At 57.4% G+C, this 19,874-nt stretch overlaps 1 protein-coding gene across 5 annotated transcripts in view; it reads left to right on the top strand.

The window, feature by feature from the left end:
- Window positions 1-4,009: 4,009 nt before the first annotated feature.
- The window catches only part of DAB2IP (DAB2 interacting protein), a 40,616-nt gene continuing 24,751 nt past the window's right edge, over window positions 4,010-19,874 (top strand). For 3 of the 5 annotated variants that reach the window (XM_006774001.2, XM_006774004.2, XM_006774002.2), the window contains exons 1-2: window positions 4,012-4,534; window positions 19,010-19,163. In XM_006774001.2, coding sequence (XP_006774064.1) covers window positions 4,365-4,534; window positions 19,010-19,163 — 324 coding nt within the window. In that variant the 5' untranslated portion in view covers window positions 4,012-4,364. Of the gene's footprint in view, window positions 4,535-8,737; window positions 8,883-19,009; window positions 19,164-19,874 lie in introns of those variants that run through there. The other 2 variants (XM_006774003.2, XM_006774005.2) reach the window with 2 other exon arrangements.

Here is a 19,874-nt window from a genome sequence, read left to right on the forward strand (position 1 = left end):
CGACAGTAACCAGCTGTGTGACCTTGGGCAGCTGTCCAACCTTCCTGTGCTTCCGCCTCATTTTAGTACAATGTAGCTGTGGACACCAACAGTTTTTACAGCTCTTTGGAGGGTTAATCAAGATAATGCATGTAAAATACTTAGCACTGAGCCTTACACATGGCCGGTGCCAGGACACATTTGTTGTTTGGTGGTGGTGATGAAACCACACAAGCATAGATGTGCTCATATAAATTAATGGCTCAGCTGCTTTGAAACTGTTACCCAGAGTTGGCCCTCAATCTACCATCACATTTGCTTCTCATCCTCCGCTGAGGAGAGCCATGGTCTCTTCAGAAGCCCTTGTCCACGAACAGCCAGGCTCTGGGGCTGACCGTCGTCTGCAGGGCGTCCCTGTCTGGTCCTGTGTCTGCTTCTGTCCCGCTGATGCCTCCTCCACCTGCTCAGGCAGTTCTCAGGCCCCCCCAGAGAGGGCCTGTCCTCCCACAGCCTCTAGACAGGAGAGCCGTGGTCACAGGAAAGGTCCCTCCCAGACATGAGCCTCTCTCTCTCCAGGCGGATGCCTGGCCCTGCCTAGAAGTGTTCCTTGGCAGTCTTGGGGCTGGCTCTCTTGCACCCCAGGAAATGCAAAGCTTTCTGAGGGAGGAGGGGTCCAGAGAGCCTCGCCCTGTTGGTGAGACACCCTCAGATCTGAAATGATGCGACATCTGGGCTCTGCGCTTTGGGGAGAAGAGTGGCCTGCAGGGTGTATATGTCCATCACACAATTACTGAGTCCCAGGACCTGAAGAAACAGAGATGAATAGACCCCCAGCAGCACCCAGGAGAGGGGGAGGCAGGCCAGGGATTCAGGAAGAGGGAGAGAGTTTGCACACTCCTGTTCCTGGAGACCTTGAGAAAGGACCCCCCTTAGTTGGGGGCAGTTGAGCTGGATCTTGGAAGGTGAATGAGAATTAGAAATAGGAGGTGTAGCCTGAGAAAGGACAGGGCATGCATGGGGAAAATAGAAAAGGAGGCCCTGGTGGCTGGATGGAATGGGTGTAAAGGTGAGGAGTGTGTGTGTGTGTGTGTGTGGGGGGGTGCGAGTGAGGAGGGTGGGTGTGTGAGTGAGGAGTGTGAGTGAGGAGTGTGTGGGAGTGTGAGAGAGGAGTGTGGGTGAGGAGTGGGTGAGTAAACGGAGGCTGGCTCACTGGAGGTGCTGGAACCAGGAGGGACTGGATCGGGCAGCCCCTGAAATTCCCCAGCTACACATGGTCAAGGATGGTCAGGTACCACTCTGCTTCTGCATAGTGTTCGAGATGACTGTGGGAGGAGCTTGCAGGAGGTTATGCAGTCCTCTGAGCTGAGGCTAAGAAGGGGATGGAGGAAGCAACTTATTCATGGCCAAATAGCCAGTAAGTGTGAGAGCCTAAGTTAGGATGTACATCTTTTGACCCCCAGATACAGGCTTATTTCTTTTTCTTTTTTTAAATATATTTTATTGATTTGGTACAGAGAGGAAGGGAGAGGGATAGAGAGTTTGAAACATTGATGAGAGGGAAACATCCATCAGCTGCCTCCTGCACACCTCCCACTGGGGATGTGCCCGCAACCAAGGTACATGCCCTTGACCGGAATCGAACCTGGGACCCTTCAGTCCGCAGGCCGACGCTCTATCCACTGAGCCAAACCGATCAGGGCCAGGCTTATTTCTTTTTAGCTTGTGACACCGCCCCCGCTCCTGTGACAGCTGTCGTGCAGAGTGAGAGACCCTGTCATAGGAGCCCATTTTGTTACAGATATTAGAACTGTATGGACCAACCAGCAGAGGAAATCTGGGAAGGCTTCCAGGAGGAATTAGACTTGGGAGGGCGGTAAGAGGGGACAAGTAATAGGTACAAATGGTTGTCTGCGGTGAGGCACTTCTTTCAGATGAAGCTGCATCAACTTGTGCAAGTGACTGAACTCTTTATTGACTTCTTTGTCTATAAAGTGGTCACAGCATCAGCCTTGCCTCTTCGTTGCCACAATTGAACTCCAGTGGGAGGAGGTGCTCAGAGGTGCTCTGCTCCCTCCTGTGCCATTGCCTTGGCTGCTCTGGGAGCCAGAGGAGCTTCTCCTGAAATTTTATTAAGACATTGGATAGGCCCGGATGAAAACTGTGAGGGGGAAACGCCACCTCAGAGGAAAGAGAACCACTAAGTGCACTGCATGGCTTAGAGCCCCCTGGAATGGGGGAGGGGTGGGGAGGACTTGGGTATTGTTGGATCACCTGTGGTCAGAATCGCCTGTGCCCAGAACAGGGCACAACAGGGGGCGGAATGAGTTTGACTTCCCAGGTTGGGGGTTGCTTTGGACCATAGTCAGACCTGTTCACCGGCCCTGCAAGTGCCCCAGCCAGAGTCCTGCACCAAGTAGGTGCCTGTTGGTCTGGCACTTAGTAGGGGTTCAGTTGTTTGCTGAGGGACTGGAGCAGGGGGCTTAAACTGGGGCTTGTGATGCCTCTGGATACAGAAGCTGTGGAGTAGGCAGGACCCCAGCAGGGCTCTGACCCCCCAGGGCCCCTCTCTACCCATATTTACATGGAGGGATTAGAATCCCTTATCCCACTGCACCAAGGAGTTGTGCAGCAGCCCCTTCAGTGGAAACCACTGGGTGGGGGGCCTCAGTTGAATTGGTCCCACTGGGTGGTGGCTGTCAGGGACCCAGAGTGGCCCCTGCCTGTGGTAGAGGTTCAAGGCATTGCTTTGGCTTCTCTAGTGGACAGAAAAGCGGGTGACCCCAGGCAAAAATGTTGGGTTACCTGGACTTGCCCTTCCCTAGGGACTGTGTTTCACTGAGGATCAGGTGCACGTGACCCCAGGATGAAGGAGCAGGCCAGCGATGGGACCGCCTTTGTGGCATACACAAACCTGGGCAGCTCTCCCAGCTCACCTGCCTGTGTACTCCGTCCCTCCCGAGATTAACCCTCCCCCTCTGCTCTGGCTCAGCCCAGGGGACCAGGCCCAGAGGAAACTTGAACCCTGGACTGCTGCTGGGAACTCAGTTCCTCCCAGCTGGGTGCCTCTGTTGTTGACTCCCTTAGTCAGGCGGGAGGGCGGGAGTCGGGAGCCCAGCTTCCCCGGGCCCTCCAGTCGGGTGACCTTGGTAGGCAAATCGCTGGTCTTGTCTGCACCTCCGTCTTTGTTTGAATTTTTTAAATGTTTGAATGAAAGGGCGGGGGCGGAAGGGTGGGGGCGGGGGGAGCAGTCTCCCCCCCCTCCACTCCATTGCATTGAGCTGGGGGTGGGGCTGTACTTCCCTGTGATCAGAGAAGAAAGTGTTTGCAGCTGTGGGCAGCTGGCTTCGGAATGTACCCAGCTGCCTGGTCCGGGAAGGGAAGGGCCTGTGGCTGCAGGTGGGCGAGCTGCCTGGCCGGGTGGTGGCGGGTGGCGGGTGGTGGGGCGGGCTGGAGAGCGTGTGTGTGTGGGGGAGGGGGGGGTGGCGGGTGCGGAAGTCTGGAAGGCTCAGTGTGCAGTGCCCAGGGAGGTGGCTCTGGCATTCCTCCCAGTCTTTTGGTTACCCCCACTCCCACCTATACAGCTTTAGCTGGCCCATCCCAGAAAGGTTCATTCAACACATCTGTCAGTGCCTACCTTGTACCAGCATCGGCCTACGGTGTGCCAGGTTTACCAGGTGAGCAGGTTTGTTCCTGCGGACCTGAGATTCTCATGGTGGGAGAGAGGGGGCAAACAAGGTGATTCCAGGTCAGTGCTATGAAGAATATGAAGCCAGGTGATAACTTGATGGTGGGGGGACGGGGGGGTGCTCCTTTAGCGGGAGTGCTCAGGAACGGCCTGTCCTAGGAGAGGACACTTGATCTGAGACAAGAATGAGGCAAAACCAGCCTTGCCTAGAGCCAGGGCCAGGGGAGGGAATGTCCAGTGCAAAGACCCAGAGGCGGGGCTCCCGGCCGTTGATGACCCTAGGTGGAGCCAGCGCTTTAGGGGAGGAGCCTGGGAGGGACCGCTCCTGGCTGTGAGTCTCAGCCAGGCCCAGAGCTCCCTGCTCAGGTGCCCTGGGAAGGACCCTTTCCTGAGGCCGGAAGTGGCGGTTTCCAGGCGTCTTTCTAAACTTCTTGGACCTGGAGGTGGTGCCTACTGGTTACCTGTATGGAAGGCTGTAATTTTCCACTGTTCTCTGAAGGACCGGAAATCTCTTGATGTTGTCACCGCTGTATTTTTTTTAAGACGTTTGTGAAATTTCAACTTGGAAGACAGATTCAACGTGTACTTTGCAGGAAGGGGGAAGCCTGCCTGGGCACGCACGCCTCTTAGATGCTGGTCTGGGCTGAGAGGTCTCCTGATCCAGCCAGAAGTGGCACCTGAATGCCAACCATCCTTGGGGATGAGCCTCTGTGGTATTGGACTCCTTGGTGACAACCTCAGCAAGATCCTGGACCGGGCCAGAGGATCTGCGCTGTGGAGGCCTGCCCATTCTCAAAAGCTGGATCTGACTCCCGGGCACCTGGTACCCAGACCTGGGTCTGCGGAGAGGCCAGGGTTCTCACCGCCAAGGTCTGTGGGTGGCTTTGCCAGGGCAGGGGCACAGGAAGCTTCCTTCCCCCGTGGACCTATGATGCGGGTGGAGGGAAACTGGAGGCTGTGGGGTTGTTTCTCCTGGGAGCCCTGTCCTGGAGCCAGGGCCTCATTGAGGAGTGAAGGTGGTCAACAGCCAGCCAGGACCCTTCAGGGGCTTGAGAGGAAGTGCAAAGGTGGGTGCCCGGGGTTGCTAGGCTGGCTTCTCCTCCTTCTGGGAATCAGGCCCTGCCCTCTGGGAGCATCAGGTCTTGGGGAGGGGAGGCAGTGGGGCATCTGGAAGGTGATCTAGGCCCAGGGAACTGGTGGGGTTGGCGAGGCAGGCTGTCAGGAGGGGGCTTTGACCTCAGGCTGTGTTCCCAATGAGGACCCTTGACGGTTCTTTAGCGGGAGGCTGCCAGCGCAGGTGAGGAGAAGGGGCATGCCCCTGGGGCTCTTGGACCCAGATTTAATAATCCTAGCCTGTCTCTCTGGTGGTTAGTATTGCAGGCGAGGAGCTTGACTCCGAAAACTTGTATTGATCCAGACACTAATGAAAAGTAAAGGGGTTTTGGGAGCACGGGTTTTTCTTTTTTTCCTACTAGAGAAAAGGACATCAGAGTCCTAAACCACAGTTTTGTTTTTCTCCCTCTCCCTAGATTTGGGGGCTCTGGGGGGTGACGGGGCCTTGCTCAGATGTCACCTCTTCAGGGAGCCTTTCCTGGCTGCGCAGGCCTGCGGTCATCCCTTTGTTCTCCAGTCAGTGGACCGAAGCTGCCACTGTGCATCTAGTCTGTCTCCCATAGGGGCTGGGGGGCGGCAGAAGCCTCTCGCTCACCTGGGACATCCCCCTCACCCCCACTCCCCAGGGAGCGAGAGTCATCTCCCTAGGAGGCTATGAAGACTGGACTCTTGTGTCTTTCTAGGCTTGGTTTCTTTCGGCCATGCTGTTTTTTCGCACAGTCATTATTTTAAATACTTACCGAGCTCGTACAGCATGCCAAACCCCACCCCCCTGTGCCTTAGGATGTGGAAAACACACAGACGTGGCCCTGGGGCATCCCAAGCTCTGGAAAGGAATTCCAGGTTGGGTGAAGTTCCCTAACTGAAATATAAGTCAGGGATTTCTGTCTGCTTAGTTCAGCACCTGGATTCCCAGTGCTCAAAAGAGTGCCTGGGACATAGTTTGCATTTAAATATTTGCTGGCTGAATGAGCACGGTGCAATGAAGGAAGCATGCTAGGGGGTTCGGTGGGGAGTAATGGGGATGTGTCAAGAGCTATTGGAATGGGGCAGTAGGGGGAGGGCTGAGTTCCAAAAGATTCCCTAAGCCAGCCAGCCTTTGGAAGAGAGGGAAAACAGAGGAGCCGCAGTACAAAGTCCCGGAGGCAGACAAGCCCAGGCTGCCTGCAGGTGCGGGGTGGGGGTTGCTGGATGAGGGCTGAGGGCAGGTAATCCACCTGGCCAACGTCTTCCACCTGGGGAGGACTTTGGATGTATTCTGAGTGCTGATTGGACTAAGTGATGGGTTTCTAGCCCTGGGGTTAAATAATGATTTGCATTCCTAAAGGGTCCCAGTTCTACCCTAGTAGGGAGTTGGGGGGTGGAGTGAGGCTGCCTGAGCAGGTTCCATGGAGTGGATGAGTGTGGGATTTCAGAGGAGGTAGCAGTCCGATTTGCTGATGGGGCCAAGGAGAGGTCGGGTTTGTGGCGTTTGAGACTACACTTTAACCACCGAGATGGAGGCCCACTTTGGACTTGCAGGAGTCCAGGAGATGTCAGCCAGCATTTAGATCTGTGAGCCTGGAGCTCAGGGGAGGGGAGGGCTGGAGATAGAAACATAGGAGTCCTGAGCACACTGGACATACTTAAAGCTAAGGAGTGGTGAAATCACCAAAGGAAAGTATCTTCCTGGAGGAGTGTCCCAAATCAGATGCTGAGAAACTACACCTGGGGGAAAGGTGATGCGGGTGCCTGGGAAGGAGCACAGTGGCCTGTGCGGGAGGAGGGACGCCAGGTCAGGCCACCCCTTGCTGACTGATTAATAACCCTGTGGGTGAGGAGGTCATGGTGGCGCCTAAGTCACCCGGGGCCCTGCTGCCCCAGGGATAATGGCCACATGGTCTGCCAGGGCTGCAGGGTATTGCTCCCGCCTCCTACCTTGTTTCCTCTGGTGCTCCACACCCGCCCTGCCCGCCCTCCGCACACATGCTGGTTGCTTTAGGCTCCGGGAAGGTAGAAGGAGACAGGCCTCCAGCCTGGCCCAGCCTTGGGGCGCTTGGGGCTGAGGGAGGCTGTTTGTGTGGTAGGTGTGAGGTGGCTTGTCTGACTGTTGCATAGCTTCCCACAGGACAGCCAGCTCAGCTACACCACAAACCCCGGGGACACCTGGGGAGTGAGGGGACGGGCAGAGAAGGCCAAGGTCGGGCTGGGCTCCACCTGGAGAGGTGACACACTCTTATGCTGCCTCCTGATGACAGTCAGTGTCAGAGCTGCTTGGCTGCTTCGTGCCCTTTCTTCCCTCCCCCTGCCCAGCAAATCCCAATTGGCCTGGGGGTGGGGCAGAGGCAGGCTGTTTTCAGGTTTCAAAGTATTTGGGCCACAGCCCAGCCTTCCTGTCTTTCTGGCCTCCTGGGAGAGGGTGGGCATTTGAGAGGTTCTGGGAGGGTGGTCTTGCCTGGTAGTCATGAGGGTCCCAATTGGACTCCCTCCTTTTTACAGAAAGAAACTACTGCCCAGAGAAAAGTGAATTGCCCAGGTTACTACCCAGGACTGGTGTCCAGCTGTGTGCCTCCCGGGATCGCCTGGGCTGGTCTCTCTTCAGTGCTCGCTCTGAGCCACGCTTTGTCTGCAATCAGTGACTCCTCACAGCACCCCCCCTCCCCCCGTGAGGTTAATACCATTACTGTTGTCCATCTGACGGAGGGGAAACAGAGGCCTGGAGAGGTGACTGGCCTTGTCCAAGAGTCCAAGTTGTATGTGGCACAGCCCAGGTTTGAACTGGCCATTCCGGCTTCAGAGCCCATGTTTTTAACCGCCAGGCTGTAGCCTCAAGTGTATGTGACTGGGGGTTCCATGGAAACAGGAGGGTGGTAAATCCTTGACTGGCTGCCCCTCAGCTTTAGGCCTGAGGACTCCGCCTGGCCCTGGCCTTTCAGATAGAGGATGGCGTCTGAGAAACAGCGCCTACTGCCTGCCTAGCTACCCCAGGTGCCAGGAAATGGCCCGTCTTTTTCAGAGGGCTTGTTAGAACAGGTACTGAGGCCCAGGCAGTCAAGTCTCTTCCTTTCCTCCCCTGGCCCCCTTCTATCTAGCAGTTGGGCAGACCCTGCCCACCCTCTGGAGCCTTGGGGCCCCAGGAGAGCCTGCTGAGCCCCGGGCTCCCCTCACCTGCTGCCACCTCTGGCCATGCAGCCTGTCCAGGAGGGGGCTGGGCCTGGGTGTGAAGTGCCCACCGCTGCAGGTCTGCCTGTCTTCTTCATGTCCTGCCAGATGTCATGATATAGTGTTCTCATCTGTATGTGAGAAGGGGAAAGACTGGAACCAACCTCACAGGGTTTTGAGGCCCAGATGAAAGCCCCATGTTAGGGCACCTTGAGACAGTGAGCCCTCATCCTCACCCCTTCCTTTTGCCCATGAAGGAAAGGTACTATTGGGCCAGGAAGAGCTGGGCCTCCGGGAGTGGGAGGGAGCAAGTGGGGGAACGCATCCTGGCTTTGGTTGACCTCTCGTGGCCGGGTCCCAGCTTTCCGCATGCTGTATGAAGTCCTGGGCAGGTTGGGAACCTCTGCCCATGGCCGTTCCTCCTCTGAGATGGGGCCGGCTATTGCCTGTCTTGTGGGTGGTTGTGAGGAATAGTGAGCCCGTGCCAGGTGCGGAGCGAGTGCTTAAAAACGGCTGCCATTTCTACGCTTATTCTTCAAGATGTAGCCCCGTTGTTTTGGGGTTCTTTGGAGCCCTTGGGTGAAATTTGGATTTTTTTTACTATTGTGCATTTTATCTAAAGTCTTCCTTAGAAGCCCAAGACCTTCAATCTGATCGTGACTCTTTGGTTTTTGTTGTTGTTTGATGTCCTGTTTTCTGTAAAGAAAAAGGGATCTGTGCCTTTAAGACCCTGGTTGGGCCAAGCGGGACACTGTTCCTTTAAAAGCACATTACGGAGAGTTGGAACTTAGCCTTTGTTTAACTATCCATGATTAGTCCCAGAGGACAGGGCTGGAGTGGCATGTCCAGGACCAGAGCTGGGTTGGACTGGCTGGGCCCGGTGGGGAACGGCGGGCGGCGGGCTGGCTGGCCCAGCCCTCTGGTGTCCTGGGCTTGGCGAGCTCCGTGGCCACGCTGAGAGATGGTGAGTGGCCTGAAAGAGGTTGGAATGAGGGAGGCCGGGAAGGAGGAAGGAGGGACGCTGCCGGCCCTGGGGCCACCAGCCAGCCTCCTGGGCCCAGGGCCACCTCTGTGAGATGGGTGGGCGCTACCTGTTAGAGAGGGACTGCCCAGGTGCCAGCCTGGTGGGTGGGGAGCGGCTCAGGAATTCCCCGGGGATGGTGTGTCCGTCCCTCTGCAGACATGGACAGCCAGCCTGAATATGGAAGTAATTAGGACAGCCCCGCCAAAGAGCAAGAAACAAAAGTGCCGCGGCTGTTTTTAGTCTTTAACGAGAGGAAATCAGTGTGTTGTTTCTTTCTGTGAGCAAGGCCCGGTGGCCTGTGTGGCGGCCCCGTTGAGAACCGGGAAGCGCCTGGAGCCGATGAGAAGTTTTCTGAGCTGAGGAACTTGGCCTTTGCTCTGAGTGGCCCAACCCTGGGCCAGGCTGGGTGGGGCTGTTCAGGGTTTGGGGGCCATGTCATCTCCTTCCTAGCCCCCAGTGGGTCTCTCCTTTCCCCTCCTCCCTGCCGGTGTCTGTCCCCTGCGGGGTGGGTTGGTGGAAGACCAGGCAGGCTGTGTCTGGGCCTGGAGTGTGTTTTGCTCCAGCTTAAATATTTGAAACAGTTGTCAGGAAGGAGCTCGGTCCCTGTGATGCAGCCTCTTTGCCGGGGCAGTCCTCATCTCTGAAGCCAGAAACTGTTACAAACTTTCCTGCGATGGGTCAGGAGGAATAACTGAGCTGCCTGGTTTGTCACAAGTATCCGTTGGTCCTTAGCCGCTTTCACTGCCACTGCCGGGCTGGCAGTGGGTCAGACTCCTACCAGCTTGATGTCCTCCCCACCTTTTTCCCGACCGGGGAAACGACTTGCCCAGGGTCGCACAGGAGGTGAGCGTTCTGGTGACCAGAGTTCCTGTATGTTACCGGAAAGTTGGTTCGGTTGATCCCAGGGTTTCTGTCGGCTGGTGAAAGCCTGAGGCAGTGTCAGGCAGTTCAGAGGGCGTGGAGTGGGAGCCCGGACGCCAGGCCTCCAGCCCTGGTCCGGAACTTGACCGAGGGCGAGTTGCAGGACCCATTTGAGCCTCCACTTCTTTGTGTATGTGGAGGTGGGGGCCAAAGGGCAAACCGTGGAGGGACTTGTCATTTCTGCTGGGGCAGCAAGCGGAGGTGGTGGTCTTGGGGCCACGCCTGGAGCCAGATGGGGCTGAGCAGGGCTGCTGTGGCTGGGCCGGGAGGTACCTGGGAAGCTGCATTTAAAGTGTGTGGTGTGATGGGTTGGAGTCCATGGGCCAGGTGGCAAATGACAGAGCCAGCTTAGCCTAGAGCAGGGGTGGGCAAACTACGGCCCGCGGGCCGGAGCCCTCCGGTCCAGTTTAAGAACCCATTGTGGCCCTTGAGTCAAAAGTTTGCCTACCCTTGGCCTAGAGTCAGCCCCTGTGGGGTGGGAAGCGGCGGTGGGCTCTCGGAGTCTGATGCACTATCTGGGCCTTGGCCAGCCCCAAGGTCTCGGAGCCTCCGTTTTCTTAACTGTAGTTGGGCAGCCAGGCTACTTGAGGGTCAGCGAAGTGGGATGTGTTCAGTGTGGAGCCGGTGCCTGCCTGTGCACTTCCCAGGTGTGTGGTCAAGTGCGGGGGCGGGGGGTGTTGGGTGAGGCAGGTACTAGAGAGCCACAGCGGGCTTAGCCACACCCCAGTTTTCTTTGACATCATTTCTCTGAGTGTCTGCCCTTGCTGGTGGCCTGGGAGCCTGTGGCCTGCTGGCACCACCTTCTCCTCCTGTCCTGTCGAATGTGACAGTGGGAAACAGTTCTGAGGCTCCCCCGGCTCAGTGCTGGCGTACTGAAGGTGCTCAGTAACTATACTGGGGTGCTGGACTCACTAGCCCGGGAGGAGGGGGCATCAGCATAATGAACCTCAGAACAAATCCTGGCAGGAGGTAAGGGAGGTCCCATTTGTTAGATACAGAAGTTGAGGAGCAGGAGAGGCCCTGTGGAGGTCTACGCTCCTTCGAGCCAGCACCCCTCCCCCTCCCTGCCTTTGCCTCTTGTCTCCCTGCTGCCACGAAGCCCCTCTGTCCCTAGTGGTGGCTGGGATGGACACAGCTGGGCTGCAGGTGAGCACTGAGGCTGGAGCGGAGGGTGCCAGCGTTTATTCCGAGCTGTGTCTCTCTTCTTCAAGGGGACTTGAGGCGCCTACTTGAAATGTCAGTCTCCTCCAGCTGCTCTGGGAGGCGGTGGGTTGGTGCCGCGGCTGAGGGTCTCGGGGTCAGTCGGCAGAGGCTTTTGGACAGTCCACATGCAGGGAGGGCCAGGAGTGCTCTGCCTGCTGGGCAGAGTGAGAGGCGTCTTGGAAATGTCAGGGGGCCCAGGGAAAGCCAGGAGGAACCAGAAAGGCGACACAGGGCCGGATGCCCAAGAGAGGCAGGGCCAGGCTGCACACAGGCTCCCTCTGGGGCTCCGATGGTACTGTTTCCCCATTCTACAGAGGGGATAGCTGAGGCGTGCAGGTTAACAGAGTCACAGAGCATTATGTTTATGTGTTTGTTTCTGAGGAAGGAGGCCTTACCACATTCGACCAGTCATCAGCCAGTGTGGTGCCAGGAGCTGGGCTGTGTTGACAAGGGCCTGGTCCTTGGTTGACAGAAAGCCTGGTGCCCAGGGATGGGGGAAGGACTCCCAAGGTCATACTGTCACTAGCATGAATGGCCCACACAGCACCAGGAGACCACATGGCATGATGCCCGGGCATTGGGTGGAGGAGGTGAGGGGGGAGATGCTGCTCCTGCCCCGCCCTCACATTCCATGGGGGTACAGTCTGAACCTGGGAGGGCTTCCTGGAGGTGGAGAAATGGGAGGGAGTTGATAAGCCAGAGGGGACGTGGCATCTTGAAGGAGCGGAAGTCCCTGGTTTTCAGCTCGTTCGTTTATTTATTTCATCATCCATTCCTACTTGGTCATGAGTCCCCCGAGCCGAGCCCGAGGCAGCTGTTGGAGGTGTTCATGGTTTCTGGTGGGGGTGGGGGAACCAGTCCCACAGTGATCTGTGGGGACCGAGGGGTGTGTTTACATGTGTGAGTAGGAGACTGAGCTGGCAGGGAGGGAACGCCTTGGCCAGGCCTTGAACCATTCTCGAGAGCCTGCTGTGCACGTGGAGGAGCTGGACGGGCAGCCCGGCCGCATGCAGTGGGCTGCTCTGAGGTTGGCAGTGTCCAGGCTGTGTCAGATGAGGCTGGGGACTCAGTCTTGGATGCTGTGCTCCTGGGTCTGGGAGAGGGAGGGGCTCTTTACTCTGGATGACTAGGGGTGGCTTACGGTTTGGGGGTGTCACCCTCTCTAATCTTTCTGAGTGGCTGGGCCAGGCTTGGTAATTTCTTTTTTTTAAATATATTTTTATTGATTTCAGAGAGGAAGGGAGAGGGAGAGCGATAGAAACATCAGTGATGAAAGAGAATCATTGATCGGCTGCCTCCTACACGCCCCCTTCTGGGGATCGAGCCCACAGCCCAGGCATATGCCCTTGACCAGAATCGAACCTGCAAACCTCCAGTTCGCAGGCCAACGCTCTATCCACTGAGCCACGCCGGCTGGGGCCAGGCTTGGTAATTTCTCCTGGGGACCAAGAAGGGGATAGAGAGCTGTCCCTACTCAGAAGAGGAGGGGCGCGAGGCCCTCAGCTAACTTTCAATTTGCCCAGATCCCATCCTATCCAATGAGTGCTCCTCAGATTCTCTTCTCTTAAAATTCAGGGCACTTCGCAGTTCCATGGAGGTTTATGAATGTTTAAAAACTGCTGTGAGGTCCCCAAAGTAATTTGACAAGTCTGGCAGCTATTGATTAAAAACCCAAAATTATTCAGGTTGCAGGAGGACGTGAGGGATTAGATGGAAAGTTTTTTTGTTTCTTCTTTCTCTGCGTGCCCTTTGCCACCTCCCTCCCATCCCCCACCCCCCCAAAAAAAAAGAAAAGAAAGAAGGTGTGTGTGTGGGGGGGGGGAGGGGTAAATGTGTCCTGGGATGGTTTTGAAAACTCCATTAGGCTGTTGAGTTATACTGGCAAGGATGGGGATGGGGATGGGGATGGGGATGGGGTGTGTGTGCCTCTCCCCGCGTCCCTGGTCTCTCCTCAAGCCTTGTGGCCCAGGTCACCGGCAGGCAGTGGCGGTGGATATTAGGGTGGCGGAGGCAGTGTCGGTGGGAAGAAGAGATATGGCAGTTAGTGAAGGGTCTTATGTTTATAGGGAGTTGGCATTGGGAGGTGGGGTTGGGGTGCTTTCTGAAGTAGCTCAGGTGAGGAAATAGCAGCCTAGAGAGAGGAGGAAACCTGTCAGGGCATTGCAGCATCTGTGGATCCAAGGGAGAAAGGGTGCGCCCAAGGTCACCAGCAGATTCAGGGTGTACGAGGACAGGAGCCTGCTGGGGCACTGGGCCGACTGGATGCCGGCCCCCAGGCCTGCCCCCATGTGAAGTCGGTTCCAGGACAGCCCACAGAGGGTGCTCTGGCCGTTAGGGTCCCAGCTTCCACTTGTGGACCCTGTGACCCAGCCAAGCCACTCCTTTCTCTAAGCCTGGCGTCCTGAAGCTTCCGTCATCGAGTCCTTTAAATGATCTGGGGGTGTGGGGAGGGTTGCCCCATGAACCAGGGCTCCTCAGCCCATTTGAGTTCCTGCTCTCCTTTCCGCTGGGGCAACGCTGCCTTTTGTTGAAGAAGGCTATGCATTGATGTGTTGCACAGGTGAACACATAGTAGGTGCTTAGTAAGTGGCTGCTCAGTGCAGGCTGCTGTAGCCACAGCACGTGATGCATTGCCGGTACTCCTGTCTGGTGGCCAGGATGTGGAGCCTCCTTTGCCAGCTCAGCCGTGTGGTGACAGGAGAAGCACAGGCTCCCAGGCAGTAGACCAGGCCCCTCCCAGCCCAGGGCTCGTGTGGGTATGGGGACAGGGTCATGCTGGTTCTAGTGACTGCTAGGACCTGCCCCCTCGCGTTGGACTCAGGGAACCCTGGTCCAAGAGAGTCCGTGCCTCCAGGCCAGGCCCTGTCATCTCAGGGAGCCTTCCCAGGCAGGACGGGTAACCTCCCTGCCTTTTAAGGACAGGCTCTGTCTCCCCGGGGCCCCGGGAGCCGCAGGGCGGCTGCATTCTTCTCCCTTCCCCTGGGACCCCAGCTGGGCCAGGAGTTGAGTGCTGGCTGTGGCCGCTGAGCAGCTGGTTCCCAGGCCTGGAGGGCGAGGCTGAGCCTGGGGGGAGTTGGCTCTGCTGGGCGTTCTGGGTGGGGCACTGTCCTGCCACTAGATTCACTGGATTCCCAGGAGGTCGGCGCCCTTTCTCTGCCTGTGTGCCAGGACCCGTGGGCAGATTCTCAGCACGGCCTCCTGGACCTGCCCGGCTGTGACAGGCAGAGGCATGGTTGGCATGCTGTGACCTGACTCCACAGTCCGCAGGTCCTGCCAGCCCTTAAGTGGGCACCTCCTCTCTGGAGACCAGCTTTATCCAGGATTCTGCCCCTTCCAGGCCTGGCTATGGCAGTGGCAGTGGCAAGGGCCCACGCAGGAAATTAAGGGCTCTTTTTTTTTTTTGAGACATCCCTGCATTTGGGTAGAGGGAGTTTGTCCCATTTTGTAGATGGGGGAAATGGAGGCATGGAGAAGGTAAGGGATTTGAGTGGTCAGAGGAAGGAAACAGAATGGCCTGGGGAGTCCCTATCTTGTCACCCCAAATGTCAAGAGCGTCATCTGCTGTCAACCTCGATAACAGCAGGTGCATCCTTCCTTGTTCACAGCCGTTCCCTGCTCCTGCTGGACCTGCCACAAGTGACTGATGGAGTCACCGGCATTTACCCCTGCTCTCCCTCGCATCTCCCCCACATTCTCACCTGATCCTTACAGCAGCCCTCTGAGGAAGAGATTCATTCTCCCCACTTATGGATGGGGAAACTGAGGCCTGGAGAGTTGAATGATTTAAAAATCTCAAGGTTGTGTGTTTTATAAGGAATGGAGACTAGATTACAGCTGGGCACCCTTGACACTAGGCCCTCCTGCCTGTTCCCATCGACAGGTGTGTGTCGGGGGGCAAGGGGGCGTGCGTGCTCACTCCTGGGGCTGCTTCCACTGCCTGCCTGCATGTTCTGACTGCCCGCCTGTTACCCTAACAGCCCCCTAGCAGTGTAGGCATCTCCACAGCATGTCTGAAAGGGTCTCCCAGTTCCTACCTGCACACCGTCAGAGCCTGGGTGCTGACTCCCCTAGAACCAGCCTGGCCCGTGTGGGGCCAGCTGTGACTGAGCTGTAATTGACCTCTCCTGGTCCCAGCCCTACTCCCTGTGGGCATACAGGGCAGCTCCCTCTGCCCGCTCTGAGGCTCTTACTTTCCAGGCTATACAACCCCACTTTCAGCTCACCCCACCCAGAGCTGGCGAAGTCCTCGCCATGTCAGGAACTTGTTGATAATTGCAGGTTTTGTTTTGGGGTCTCCTCCCTCCTTGAAATAATGGGGAATTTGCTAAACTTCTGTGTCACTAACCTTTTAAGAGAAAAAAGGACGGGGTTGAAAAACAGCTCGTGGGTTGGCTGGAAAGCTATCAGATAAGGCTGTGGCCCAGGAGCTGGGACAAGGTCTCCTTGTTCCTGCTCCCTGGCCGCACAATGAGCTGCTGTTGGGACCTGGCTGTATCTCCAGCAGCAGCTCTGCCTCTGCCCCTGCCCGTGGTGTGCCCACGTTTCCTGGGCTCCTGGGAGGGGTGCCCTGTCCCAGCCAGTCTCTCTAGCTCTTTCTCCCAGACCTGGAAGGAGTGGGTTCCAGTGAGCAGGTCAGCTGGCTATGGACCTTTCTCTGCCCATCATCTGTGGGGAGATGAGAAGACGAACCTTGTGTTGATGGAGTTAGTCTTGGACTCTGCTGAATGCAGTTCACATCACACGCGGCCTTTGCCACCTGCCACCGTGCAGTCATGGGCGAGCCACCTGGCCTTTCTGAGGCGTGGAACCTCGATCCTGATGGGTTGTCAGGAGAATTAATTAGGTGAGGAGACAGGTGGGACATGGTGTGGAGTGGGGCTCAGCCACATGGCCTGAGTGTGAGCGCTTGTCCGCTGGAGGGACTAGGGACAGCGTGGTGGTGGTGGCTTTGGCCTGGGCTTTGAAAATGGAGAAAGGTTTTTGTGAGGCAGAGAAGGTTGGGGGAGGTAGTACGGTTCAGGAGAGAACATGGGCATGGATCCCAGAGCAGAGGAAGTTAGGGACCAGCTAGGACAGCCGTGGGCAAACTACGGCCCACGGGCCAGATCCGGCCCGTTTGAAATGAGTAAAACTAAAAAAAAAAAAAAAAAAAGACCGTACCCTTTTATGTAATGATGTTTACTTTGAATTTATATTAGTTCACACAAACACTCCATCCATGCTTTTGTTCCGGCCCTCCGGTCCAGTTTAAGAACCCATTGTGGCCCTCGAGTCAAAAAGTTTGCCCACCCCTGGGCTAGGAGGAGCATCTTTCCAGGATGGGTTGTGAGAGCAAGTGCAGAGGGGACATTCCAGGGCGGGTTCAACACCAGGTGGAAGTGTGGCGACTTGATTATCTGTAGGCCTTGAGGGGACTGCAGGTAGATGGGAGTGTTGCCAGTTGGGCAGAGGGGTCTGGCCAGAGGGTGCTGCTGTGGCCTAGAAACGCTGGGGAGATGGGGAGAATCAGGGCTGCCCAGCTGCAGCCAGGATGCCTGAACGAGAGTTCACCCAGGAACCTTCCCCTGAGGCTGGGGCCAGCTGGGGCATGTTTGTGGGACAGGATGTTGGGGAAGGAAAAGTGGGTATTGCAGCTCCAGGCCCCAGGCTCTGGCCACTTTGAGGTCAAGTCTGGGCCTGCTGGGTTCCTGGCCTGTCAAACCAGGGTCCTTCGGTCTCCTGGGCAGGCGCAGTCCACTGAATTGTGCCTCCCTCCCCTCTCTGCAGCCCACCAGCCCCTCTGTTTGCACCTCATGGGTCCCTACTCCACCTGCCCTGGTTCCCAGCGTCTTTACCCGGCAGGGTTTCTGTGCTGGGCCAGAAAGCAGCCCGATCCCGATCTGCAGGCTGGGTTTCCAGCCCTGCATGGCAGGCCCAGGGCCTGTGGGTCCCTGCTGTTCCTGGCCTGGTGGCTTCCCCAGCATCTGAGGCAGGTCTTCTCTTGCACTGGCCATGAAGCCCCATGAGGAAGAGCAGCCCTGGGGCTGCTGGTGGGGGCAAGAGGTCCCGGCAGTAAAAGGGGATAAAAGTCCATGTAGAATTGCTTAAGCTCCAGGGCCCGTGCCTGAAGCCTGCTCACCCTCCTTAGAAACCCCCTAAATGGTAGAGAGCATCCCCTTTTCTGGGCCAGTCTCCCCCTTCTATAACAGACCTGGGCATAACAGACCCACCCAAGGCATTGGTCAGGAGTGTGACGGGGGAGCAGGTGGAGGGCTTGTCAAAGGCAGCAGCCTGTCGGCACCTAGCGCGGGGTGACGTGTTCGGCCATAGCGCATGTGTGTGAACCACTGCCTCCCAGAGAGGGCGCTGGAAGAGCAGAGGCACCCCAGCTGGGATGCTGGTGGGCTGGGCCTCACGGCCTTGTGGAGGTTTGCGTGTTTCTAACTTGATTTCAGTCTGTCTCACAGCCTCCCTGTGGTCTGTCCATTCCCTTGGAGCTCTCAGAAGCTCTGCCCGAGGACATCAATACGGCACAAGTGATCTGTGCCCTGCCATGTGTCAGCTTCATGCTGGGCCTGGGGGAGCAGGTGCAGGGAGGCTGACTGCCTCTTGGGTTGGGCTGTGGGGTCCCCAAGGGCTGGGGTCCCAGTTCCAGCTCTCATTCCCATGCCTCACCCAGCACAGGACTCCATGTCAGGGTGGGCTGCTGCCATGGTGACGTGGAGTTTGGGGGTGGAGGGTGGCCTCTGCCAGCCTGTGAGTCCCTGTGAGCAGGACCCGTCTGCTATTCTCTGGATTCCTGATTGCACACATAGTAGCCTCAGCCTCCCTTACTCCGGCTGGTCATGGAATTAGGTTACAGGTGTATGTCCGGCAGGGAAGTTTGTGGTGACCCTGCCAGGCCTCACTGACATGAGGTCAGGGAGACATTGATGGATTGGAGGCCAGGAGCTGAGAGGGAGAGGGATTGGGAGATCTGGGTGAGCAAAGCCCACGGAGGGTTTTGTGCCAATGCCGGGGGTCTGGGCCGTGCACGTGAAGAGGGGCAAGGCCTGCTCAGCTTCCACGCCAGAGGTGGTCTTATCAGGCTTGGCAGGCTCTCCAGCTTTTCCTGTGCCCAGCTGTGGGAGGCAGCTCCCACGGCACTGCTGTGCGCGGTGGCTCTGAAGAGGGACTTGCACAGCTCCGAGGCAGACTCCACTGGTGCAGGTGCCGTCTGAGGCTCTTTCCACGGCCTGTGCTGAGAAATCGGGGCTCAGGGAGGGGTAATGACTTGTCCAGGGCCACATAGCAGGTGAGAAGTGAGGCCAGATCTGTCAGCCAGACCAGGTCCAGGCTCCACGTTGGCACCAGGTGGCATCCACTACCTCTGCTCTTTGTATCTGTGTTGGGCCCACTGTCCCAGGCCTGGGCCCCCAAGCCCCGGCATCTGGACCTGTCTGGATTTTGGCATTTTGAGCCTCACTGCCCTCATCTATAAAATGGGTGCAGCAGAGGTCCCTGTGGCTCTCCTGCCTCGAGTGGGGTGGCGTATGCGAAAGGCTCTGTTGGCAGTAACATTCTGGACAAATGGGTGACTGCTCTGGTCTTGGATGGGGACCAGGGCGGAGGGGACGGGGTGGGGTGGGTCTCAGATTCTGCTTGGGAGCCAGGCAGACCCTGCCCTGCACTCAGTGCTGACTCTCAGCTCCTGATTGGTTCATCCTCAGCCACTTGCTCCCTTAGAGGCTGAGCCAGTCACGCAGCGTCCTGCAGTGGGCAAAGGGACCGATACCGGGTCTCTGTGACTCCTGCACAGACGGGCCCCTCTCCCAAGTCTGCCTTTAGAGGACAAGGACTTGGGGGTTGATCAAGGAGCGACTGCCTCCCACTGGGGGGTCTGGGCAGGCTTCCTGGGGGAGAGGGGACAAGGCAGGGGAGGGGAGTGACAGGCCCAGCCTGACACACCTGCTGCCCACCCCCAGGTCCCATCTGATGCCCAGGGTGAAGGAGTCTCGCTCCCACGAGTCCCTGCTCAGCCCCAGCAGCGCGGTGGAGGCGCTGGACCTCAGCATGGAGGAGGAGGTGCTCATCAAGCCGGTGCACAGCAGCATCCTGGGCCAGGACTACTGCTTCGAGGTGGGTCCGCCGGGGCAGGCAGGCTCCGGTCGCATCTCCGAGCCAGGCCGGTCTCAGACCCCTCCCGGAGTCCTCGGAGGCCTCAGCTTTGGGGCAGTGGCTGGAAACTGTCCTAAGAGACCAGGTAGAGCTTGGGGATGGGGGCTCCGTTCCTTCTCTGTGGGCTCCTTGGAGACAGACCAGCACTATTCTCCATGCTGATGGGGGCAAGAGCTCCCGGCAGTAAAAGGGGGTCAAAGTCCATGTAGAATTGCTTAAGCTCCAGGGCCTGTGCCTGAAGCCTGCTCACCCTCCTTAGAAACCCCCTTTTCTGGGCCAATCTCCCCCTTCTATAAAGACATCAGGATCTTTGTGCCCCCGCATTCTGTGATGCAAGGTTTAAGAGCAAGCAGAGGGCAGCAACCCTACCTGGCAGGGCTGTACCTGGGGATCACCTGTCCAGTCTCTCACAGTAGATGGGGAATCTGAGGCCAGAGAGGCAAGATGTTAGAGGTCACACCACAAGCCTGAGGCCACGCCAGAACTGGGGTGATGAATGTTGTAGGTGTTCCTGGGAGTTCCTGACTGCTTCTCTCATCAATCAGATTCCCTGCCCACCTCACCCTCCACTCCCACCCACAAGGAGCTTACATAATTAGGGAGCTCTCTGATGGAGGGGTGAGCCTGGTAATGAAAGTCAGCCATTCGGGGACTCGTGGCAACCTCCTGGCA

This window comes from Myotis davidii, unplaced genomic scaffold (genome assembly GCF_000327345.1).
Source record: "Myotis davidii unplaced genomic scaffold, ASM32734v1 scaffold964, whole genome shotgun sequence".
NCBI lineage: Eukaryota > Metazoa > Chordata > Mammalia > Chiroptera > Vespertilionidae > Myotis > Myotis davidii.